The 11,182-nt window shown below is 33.0% G+C and overlaps 1 protein-coding gene across 1 annotated transcript in view; it reads left to right on the forward strand.

The window, feature by feature from the left end:
- LOC133183538 (axin interactor, dorsalization-associated protein B-like) overlaps positions 1-8,595 on the forward strand; it is a 32,944-nt gene extending 24,349 nt beyond the window's left edge. Inside the window, exons 9-10 of the mRNA XM_061318481.1 lie at positions 5,603-5,720; positions 5,952-8,595. Coding sequence (XP_061174465.1) covers positions 5,603-5,720; positions 5,952-6,045 — 212 coding nt within the window. The 3' untranslated portion in view covers positions 6,046-8,595. The remainder of the gene's footprint in view (positions 1-5,602; positions 5,721-5,951) is intronic.
- The last annotated feature ends 2,587 nt before the right edge of the window (positions 8,596-11,182 follow it).

An 11,182-nucleotide genomic window follows, 5' to 3' on the forward strand; every position in this document is an offset into this window, starting at 1 on the left:
TTTAGGTATTAATTGGCTTAGAATCATCAAACTTAGTTGATGGGTCCTCAGAGAATGACAAGTGATAAGTAGGTCACCATGACCAACTCTCAGGTACTAATTGGCTTAGAATCATCTTGGGTTCTCAGAGTGTGAATTGGAATTTCAAGGGTTTATGTAAATATACAGGATACTTTGAGGCTTCAAATAGAAGTGATAGGTTGTACAGTTTATCAGAAGAGCGATTCAAGGCCCATGGGCCTCTTGTTTTGCTTATTTAGCTTACGTGTGACGTCATAATTGGTTTTTCCCGTCCTTGAGAAATGTAACATGACATGTTTTTGTCATGCTTATGTCCTCTTTAACGATGTTCTGTGAAATATTGAGGTCAGCTTCATCATTCGAAATTTTTACAGTTAATCAATAATATGAAGGATTTGCATTTCAATATAAATTAAAAAATATTGAATGATAGAATTTTTTGTAAATTACGTTTTTTATTGTTTAAGTTGTCTTAAAAAGTGCGTAATTTTCCCTATCCGGATGCAGTGTGATTGACGAAACTTGCTTTTTCGATTTTTAAACCCTATTCATACTCTAAAATATTTTAAAAGATACATGTCAAATTCAATATTTTTTATATATATGTTTAAAAAATCTCATTATGGACAGAGTAATGAGCCCGGAAACATGGAGAATTAAAACTCCACTTAGATACTATAGGTCATAGTATTTGTCAATCAATATCTCCAAAATAAGGTAAGAAACCTAATGATATAACTGCTTTAAGATATGTGGGACATTTTTAATTAGAAATATACAAAATATGAAAAAAATTGAATGACAAGTATTTTTTCAGCTCAAGGTCCTTCTCCTCCTTAAGTTAAAATAAATAAAACAAATAATGGTTTGCGCTTTGTTATTGTCAGGTACTTCTCCCTATATTTATCGACTATAATTGTCACTGAAACGACTGGCGATAGCAACACACAATACATATAGGTTAAAACAAATTAAAGATAGGTGGCAGGGGATAGTTTCGTACTGAAGACCCTGTCAAATTTCTTAAAAAACTGAGATATCCCCTGTTTGATGTGATATTTTATGTAGAAAAAATAATTAGAATAATTATGGGACACATTTGCAGTGTAGCAGAGTGCTTGCTGAAAAAAATGATTTGCAACATGTAGGTGTCACTATGAAGTCTGGTACCCTTCCCACAATTCCGTTTGCACTCTCTACATTGAGTAGAGAGTGCGCAAACGGAATTGTGGGAAGGGTACCAGACTAGTCACTATGACACTTATCATGTACAGAGTTGTAAATGCGAAACTAAGACATGTGGTCAGTTGCAGAGGAAATTCAGCTAAAAAGCAGTAGGCCTTAGAAGAAGGTGTGTATCTCAGAGGAAAGGTGAATGGCTCCATATCAATTGGTGAATTTTTATTAGGGCATGCATTGATTTACAGACTACTGGGTGTTTTATCCTGCTCGCTCGGGCCTGGGGGTGGGTTGTATGGGTGCAACTGAGGCCCAAATCTTGGAAAAACCAGCCAAAATTTGGGGAGTCCGCAGGTGCATTTTTGTGGAAGGGCTTGTGCCATAGTTGCATTGAAGAGTAAAATGACGCATTAAATCAACCATTGGTGGCACCAAGGTGCACATTCAATTTTTAGGGCTAGTAAAATTTTTAACAGTTGTGCCATAGTCCCATTAAGCTTCATGGCCTTCCCAGTCACTGCTCATCACAGCACTATTGATATGTGCATGAAAAATCTACTTTAGAAACATATCATTTTGAAGTTAGGTGTGTTAGAAGTTAAGATGAGTTAATATTATAATTCAGGCCAGATAGGCATCCAAGGTTTTGGAGCAAGCTCAGTAACCATGTTTACTATAAACCATACTTGGAGCATGCATGAAGATGTCCTATGTGTTCCATTTAGAGATTATTTTCATGCCTTGTACATGTATGTTATATTTATCATATTTTCTAGATGAGTGATCAGATTAAAGATTTTAGATCAGGTCAATTTCCAGATAACTATAGGCTCAAAGATGAAAAAAATTAGGAATGCATGCATCTCAAGTCTGGTTACATTGTCTATTTTCCAGATGTATGAAAAAAGGAATTAGTACAGGTATATTATTAATTAGTTCCTATGTAGCTTGTAACACGAGCTTTGATTGGACAGGTTACAAAGTCTGGTGTAAATTTCCGTACACCCGACTTGAGCAGGGGGTAAAAAACATGACGTCACAATGCATAGTTTCTCTATGATAAAAAGCAGATAACATGACGTCACAATGCATTGTAGGATGTAGTAAAATACAGTTGATTGTTACTTGTTTACAAAGAATTTATTTGGGTACATAGGAAATAAATTCGTTATCCAGGTCCAATCAAGGGTGTACAGGGATTTACCCCAAGTTGTATTCCATACACCCTTCGGCCTCAGGGTGTATGGAATAAAACCCGGGGTAAATGACCGTATACCCTTGATTGGACCTGGATAACTAATAATATTTAGTTATAGTATAACATACAAAGTTTAGGTGCATTTTCAAGTATGAATGATTTGGAGTAAGTTTAGCTCTAGTCTTGGAGGTTGAGGTTTCTATGGTATTCTGTGCATTTCCCTTTTTTCTCTATTTCTTTGTATTATTTTTTTTTTAATTAGGGCCCTGCAAGTATTTGCGGGTGCCCTATAGTAATCACTCTGTCTGTCTGTCTGTCTGTCCGTCTGTCATTCTTCCGTCCACAAATTTTCTGTTTTTTTTCTAATAACTTTTTTTGTAGTTGACCAATTAAGTTCAAATTTGGTATGTTGGTTGAAGAGGCAGTAAGTCATATTTTGATGCTTAGTTTGGTTCTCTATGTCATCCAGTTTGGAGCTGGGGTGGTGGGGTAGATTCCTTAACTTTACATTAGAATGAATGCCAGGGCAAAGAGAGATAACTGCTGAGAATGTTCCAATTGTAAACTATGAAAGCTGCAACTAGTCCCATGGGATTAATTAACTTTCCTCTTGAAGAAAATCCAAATCATTATCTGTTTCTGTCAAATTGAGATTAATTAACACCTCTGTCTGCAAATGAAGTTTATTTTGAAGTTAAGGTCAATTCTGAATGATGTTTACATTCCCTGAAATGTGGATTTAAATAATGTTCATACTTTATATTGGTAAAATATACAATGAGTTATGATTTTATTGAATTCTAAAAACAAGATATACATAAAGATATGGTTTTTTTTTTATTTTTTGGTTTTTATTTATTTATTTATTTTATTAATTTATTCTCTTTTTTTTTGGCTGCCCTTGTAAATTCAAGAATACTATTAATTTTAATGGGTAGTCCAATAATAAACTCATTCTATCATTACTATCATTACTGAAAGAGTTCTTATTGTAAACTTGGAAGAAAAGGATAAGAGAGCAGTACAATTAATCCCTTGGGATTAATTATCTTGTCTTGGGCAGAAAATTTTCCAGGCTTATCTTTATTTGTCACTTTAAGATAAATTAACCTTTGTTTTGAAGTTAAGGTCAAGCCTGGGTGATATTTGAAAACACATGCTTTATTCTTGTTTGAATATACATTTAATTGAGTTATTATAGATATGATGTTTTTTACTGCCTTGTGTAAATACAGGGATACTCTTTACAGGTTGTTGGATATTGAGGAATTATCTTGAAATTTTAATTTTATAAATACAGTTGTTATTGCATATTCTTCTTCATATATTTTTAAATTTTTGTTATCAATTAAAATTCTTATTCTGTAAGCTGCACTCTTATATTTCTACCCCTCAGCGGGGCCCTTGCTGACTGGTCAGTTTTCTAGTTAGCAAATGGTTCCAAAATTCAGAAAAGGAGGTGCTATTTAATGAGTCTGTTTTCATTTTAGTTTTATTTTAAGTTTTGGCACAATCATAAGTGTACTAATTTATGAACACCACCAAAATATGATTTTAGCTCACCTGAGCCAAAGGCTTAAGAGAGCTTTTCTGATCAAATTTTGTCCATTAATTGTCTGTCTTTGTTGCCATTGTTATAAACTTTTCACATTTTCAACTTCTCCAGAACCATTGGGTGAATTCAACCAAACTTGGCACAGAGTATCTTTGGGTCAAGGGGATTCAAATTAATTCGACAGGCCATGCCCTTTCCCATGAGAAAATAATCAAGAAAAGGCGAAAGTAATGTTGATGTCTTACAATTACTTGGATGATGGTTTGTTTCTTTATTGTTTAACGTCCCTCTCGAGAATTTTATACTCATTTGGAGACACCACCACTTGCCGGTGGAGAGCTGCAAATTTTAACCTATACTCAGCACTCAGGGCCATTGAGCAGTGTGGGATCTTTTTAGTGCCAGCACCTATTTCGACACGGGACCTCGGTTTATACAGTCTCATCCAAAGGACTGGTCTCCATGTCCCACACTTGGATTCAATGTCCCATGATGTTAGGATCAACTCCTTACTCCGCGACTCTCGAGTGAACACTCTTACCACTGTGCCACGCGGGCGACATTACTTGAATGAAAGAAAAAGCATATGTGAAAGCTTTCTTACATAGTGAAGTGAAAATTCAAGTTAGTCCAAGTAATGGCCCCAGAAGGTAGGGTGAAGTCACAATAGGAGATTAAATTTTCATATCATATGGATTATATGGGGGAGGGGAGGATTTTAACAACCTTCTTCAGAAGAACAGCAAGCCTTCATTAGACATATTAATATGCAAGCATCCTTAGGTAGTGCAGATTCAAGTTTGTTCATATCATGGTCTCCCAGGGGTAGGGTGAGCCACAACAGATCAAAGTTTTACATTTTAATAAACAGGAAAAAACCTTTAAAAATCTTCTCAAGAACAGCAAAGCCATGATTAGTCAGTCATATTTATATGCAAGCACCCTCAGGTAGTGTAGATCCAAATTTGCTCAAATCTGTAGGATTCAGACACAATGGGCCACAGTAGGAGATTTAAGTTTTATAGGGGATTTCAATTAAAATATAATGGTAACCCCTTGGGCTAGGTTTGTGTCATGATATGAGTTCAAAATTTATCTTAAGAGAGAACAAATCTTTTATCTCATGATGAATAACAGGAGAGCCAAGTTGTTGAAGGTGAACATTGTGGTCCATGGACCTCTTATGTATGAATACTTGTATAGCGTGCATAATATGTGTGCATACAATATCCCAAACATCATCACAAACCACAGCCAAATGTTCAATCCTTTCCAAATCTGGACGTGTTTGAATGAGAAGAGATTATTTTGTAGCTCATTCAAATAATGACCAATGTGAGTAAAGCAACATCGGAATATAACCTTTGATGTGACCTTTCAATATCTCCAATTACAGTTTACATGACATTTATTGTCATTGAATGTAATTTTAATATAAACTATTATCTTCACTCTATGACCTTAGTACATTTGCACTAGATGTTGAATAAGCTGAAATAAATACATGTTGCAATGTTGCAGTACACTGGTACATGTAATTTGTTTGTTTGTTTTTTCCTTAAACGAAGAGCAAACATTTTAAAAATAATTTTGATACTTTTGAAATGTTTTTAATCATATTTGTCGTGTTATTTTTTTTTTTTTTTTAGGGTTTTCAATATTTTTTGAGTTCAAGCATTTTAAACCAAAGAAAAACATGATCAGCACAAAGTGTTGGGCCTTTATGGAGAAGGATGAAGTCAAAGAGGGACCAGTAGCATTAGAATTGTAAGTAGAGCTACAGTCTCATCAGAGAATTAGAATTGTAAGTAATAAATGTACAACACAACACTCAGAAATGTATAAATTAAGTTTATACTGCTTTTTCTAAATATTATTTTTTCTGTTAGAAGCATTATAACTTGATATGTTTAAATCCACAGTTTTTAAATATTAAAGTCTGGCATTCTATTGTTTATCTGTAATTGCATGATATCATTGGGATTTCTTTTTTGACAGATACCAGAAACCAGCAGATTACAAAAGGAAAAACATCAAGCTGTTAACAGTAAAACCATTGTATCTCCATTTAAAAATTATTTTTAACACATAATACTTTTGAAGTTGGACAGAAGTCATATATCTGCCTTCAAAAATTATTTTAAACAGATTAAAGTTGTGAAGTCAGATATAAGCAATACATACATGTACATGTTTTGGTAAACACAGGAAGGAGTAAGTGCCGTTTTACTCATGAGTCAGTATAAAGTGAGGAGTATAGAGACCTTCAGTGGTTATTAGCTTCCCAATCAGTGTCTTTATATAAACTTACCTCCTTTGATATAAGTCTATTGTTTGAGTAGAGCTTGATGAAAACTTGTAATAAAGTACTCTTGATTTAATTTAAGAAAAATTAAATTTATATAATTGAAAATTTGTAACTATTTCAGTTTCCAAGAGATAGTGAAAAGGATGCATTGTTGAATAATTTTGTTAACAAAAAAAGATTTCTTTCATATAGAGCGTGCCTTAATTAATCATAAATAAGAAGTTTTTGGAAATAACAGTTATTATAATCTATTTTCATCCTATAATTTTACACATATTATATTTATTGAAACTTTCTGTATTTTTATAGTATTTTATCATTATGTTTGTGTTAACATTCCAAAGGTTTTACTAACTTACTATGAAATAAAAAGATAGTACAGTATTATGTCAGTCAAACCCTAATTGTAACCCTCACACTCTCCTATTTAATATACAGTCATGTTAGTGCCTTGTCCAATGTACCTGATATATTGTGAATATGGTTACAGGCTTTTTTTTTTTCAATTTGTTAGTCTTCGGTATTTCACAGTTTTATAATCTTTCAAATAAAAATGATGAAAGATGTTACCATGCATGATGAAGAACTCTCATATAAATCCACAAATGTTATAGTGTATGCGTGGTGCTTTATCATAAAATTCTGATCTTAATTTACATGTACTATATTGGCTGTAAGAAATTATTACAGGTGTGCAGGTGAAATGTTTTATATTATTATACATGCTGCAATCAGCATATATTTTCTGTCAGATAGTGAGGTTGTTTTAAAACTGGTATCCAATTGTGAGTTTGTTAACTGGTATCCGTCCGATGTGTTCAATTGCTCAAGTATGAAATGTCGATATATTGTTTAATTTTGAGGTGCTTTTTTTACCAAATGAATTTTTTGAGATGAAAGAAACAGCTTTTATTTCTGTTATTTAGTGTTCCATCAGATTAATAATGGATCATTTGGGCTTTTTACTGCACTTTGTTATTGCACAACAGTTTGATCATTGTTTTGTTAATCCTGGACTTTGGAGAGTTTGTAGATGATTTTAAATTTACACATTTTGTTTTTGAAAACTTGTGTTATATCATCTTTGCTAACCATAGGTTTTTTCATCTGCTACTCTCCTCACAAACCTTTGGCCTATGTTGTTACCAAAAGTCAGGATTGTTTACGTTACGTGATCTCAAATCTTACTACTTGTACTTAGTAACCACAGCTTGTAACATCGACAAAAATAAAAAGCGTTCAAAAAAATTAAGTTTTAAAAAGAATGCTGGTAATTAACAAGCAGGTTTCGAGTGTTTATTTGTTACTTAAGGAGCATATGTTTATTTGCAATATAGATTCCTGAACACATTATGTGTAAATCAGCTCAAAGTTGGATGACACCATATCTGTTTATAGAGTGGTATATCTTACAGAGCATTGTATACCTGTGTGTTTTCATTCCTGAGACTAAAGAGTCAAGATATATCCTGAACAGAGATATCCTCATTTACAAAATGGCTGATTGGTCGAACTATATCAATAAACTCCAATCACAAGTTGAGAAAAAAAAAAATCCTGACTTTTGATTGCACCATAATCACCATATAAAGAAATGAAGGAAGGATTTTATTATTTAACAATGTATTTACAGCTTATGAAACCTGGTGGAAAATTCAGTGGAATGACAAAAATTAATGTATCTGTTTGATTCACTAAGAAGCTCCTGTTTATTAATGAGTAATGACAACTTATGCAGTGAATATTTACATTGAAGGATTTTCATTGAACATTTAATGATACATGTATAATTATTATAAGATGAAAATTTTATTTGAAATACATGTACTAGAGAAATATATGGTTTTGCATAATATTGATATGTCTGTATTTGAGAATACATGCAATTACATATCCAAGTAAACATATATAATTATATATATTTCTTGTGATTTGTGATGAAGCAGCTTACCTGTTATATAATACTGCAAAAATTGAACTTGCAAAATCTTGAATACCACCCTTCATTTACTGAAGGAAGCAGGCATTCAAATAATGTTGTAAAGCAGTTGTTTACCAAATTATTAAGATTTTAAAAAACAATTTCAAGAGTATTGATTTTCTTTGAAAACTTGACATAGTATAGATAATTTCAGGAAAGCTAGCTAGCCTAGAAACTTTGGAATAGAGTCTGTTGGACATCATGTAACTACATTTGTGTACTGTTTTTTCTGTCAGTGTATGGTTAGTGATTAATACATTTATTTTACATATATGTTGATATATAATATTTTTTTTTAGATCTTAGCAGTGACTCATTTTTACCATGTAACAATAAAGAGGGAGAAAACTCTTTATGAGTTGTTATGTTCACTCAGTATTTCTGAGATATTTCTAATATTTATATCTGTAAGAAGGTAACAGAGATGTTCTGTGTCAGGATTGTTTAATTTAAACCATTTTGAATGAATGATAGAAAAATTTGTACAGAATATATCAATGACATATAGCTTCTCAGCAGTTATATGTCTTTGTTCATTGTCCTTCATCTGTACATTTGTGTGCCTGTAAAATCTGTAAAAGATCATATCAAACAAAACAGTTTCAGCTGTTGCCTCTTAACTTTATACACACATACATGTACAGCAGTCACTTTCGTTGAAGGATCACGATTGAACAAAAGCAAAAATCAGAGAGAATTTTTAGCTCTTCTTAGCTAAGGGTCAAAGAGCTAATGCTTTGGCCATTTGTGCTGTGTACAGTGTGCATCAACTTTTTTGGAAAATGCAGCATATCTCAAGAATCCCTTGGCCTACTTTTGTCAAATTTGGCAAAGAGTATCCTTGGCCCAAGGGCTTTCATTTATACTAAAATTAGGGATTTGACCCTTAAACAAGGGAAAATAATTAGGGAAATAAAAAGAAATAAGTGGCTGCGAAAAAGTCTTCTCGAAAAACACTGGGTAGGTTATCCCCAAACTTATGCATAGGATGAGAATATGTTGTAGATTAAATTTTTTTCAAGGCATCACCCTGGGGCAAAGGGATTGTCTCAAGGACATTTCAAAGATGATCTAAAATAATATATTTTGCTAAAACTTTGATGTTTTGCCCCCTTTAAGGACTCAGATTATGAAACATTGTTAGTTGATGCATCTTGGGACCTCATGTCATATTGACTCAAAAGTAGGTCATGATGACTATTCAAAAGTAGGTCATGGTGACTATTTGTGCAGCTATTCATTTTCAATTTGATTTTGATGCATATCTTAGACACTTTGAAGCCTATGATCATAAAAACTAGTCAGTTTAAGCATCATGGGGCTTTGAAGCATGTCAACTAAACAATAGGTTACTGTGACCTACTTTCTAAATTTTATGTCTAATCATTTTTTAACCATTTATGTTAATCATTTCAATTACCTAAGTGTTAGAATTATCAAACACTGTAAGCTGATGTATTTTGGGGCCTTGAAACATACTCGTGAAAAAGTAGGTCACAGTGACCTACTTTTTCAATTTTGCAGGTATTTGCTTTCAAAATGGTTAAGACGCATATTTTTGACACTTTGAAACCTAAGTTCATCAAACATTGCCAGCTGGTGCATCCTTAGGCCTTGGAGCATATCTATGAAAAAGTAGATCACAGTGATCTACTTTTTGAAATTTCATGACTACAATGTGTATTTAAGCATTTTCAGATGCTAATGGCCTAGAATCATCAAGCTTTGGCAGTTGATGCATAGTGGGTCCTCTGTGTGAACCAAAAAGTAGGTCAAAGTGATGTACTTTTGGAATTTCATTGCTATATTTAAATATTTCAGATACTGGTTGGTTAAAAATTATCAAACTTTTTAAGTTGATGCATCTTGGGTTCTCTGTGTATTTCAACCATAAAGTAGGTCACTGACCTATTTTACAAACTTTTCTTTCAATATTTAGAATAGTAACAGGATTAAAATTATCAAATTTTTGTCAATTGATGCAACTTAGGTTAATAGACTGTGTCAACTACAAAGTAGGTCACAGTTTCCTACTTTTGGAATTTCATGGTTGTATTTCAATATTAAGGGTACGAAGAAGTTTAGAATCTTCAAACTTTCTTAGTTAACTTTCTTGGATCCCTGTAACGTGTCAACCAAAAAGTAGGTCATTGTGACCTACTTTTGGAGCTTCAAGACTCTATGTGAATAATTAAAATAAGGGTACCCTTTGTTCACTCCTTCTTGTATTCATGTTTGGATTGTATCTATGTGACACCTATGGTGGTCTGCTAATCAGGTGTTTTATTTAAGTAATGATGGCTTTATTTTCCAATTATATGGCTATGCGTAGTCAAATTCTTTCAATTATGTATCATGCACAATATAAGGCCAGGCATCATCAAACCTTGTTTGATATATATTTTTGTAGTAAAGTTTGTTTTAACTCAAATGTAGGTCACTCATTTGAAATTATCATGTAGAATTGTGTCTGGATCTGGTTAAATGTGTAACTTGCACATGATGACTACATACATGAGGCCTAGAATCAATGAAAGAAACGATGAGCAAGCTCACATACCCCATGCTCCCCAAAACTTGACAATGCAACACATAATGAATGACACTGTGCACTTTAAATACACAGTATAATTCAAAAAGGGGCATTACTTGCAAAAAATCATCACATCAAAACTTCTTGCATGTACAATGTAAGGACATTCAAATCTTTGTCTGTCACAAATTTAATTGGGCTGAAGTAATGGAGAATCATTGGAAGCTCTGAATACCTAGCACAAAGATTGCTTATGACCTGATGGTGTGTCTTGATCTTCTAAAAAGGTCATTCCAGCAAGTTCAAGGTCACTGGCAGAAAAAGTGTATAATTTATATCTGGTTTGTATCTCTCTAAGAAGAAATGTTGGAAGTTGAGTACTCAGATAGTACTCTAATATCTCTAGT

Source organism: Saccostrea echinata, unplaced genomic scaffold (genome assembly GCF_033153115.1).
Source record: "Saccostrea echinata isolate AGI-Se365-2 ecotype Australia unplaced genomic scaffold, CSIRO_AGI_Sech_v1 ptg000009l, whole genome shotgun sequence".
NCBI lineage: Eukaryota > Metazoa > Mollusca > Bivalvia > Ostreida > Ostreidae > Saccostrea > Saccostrea echinata.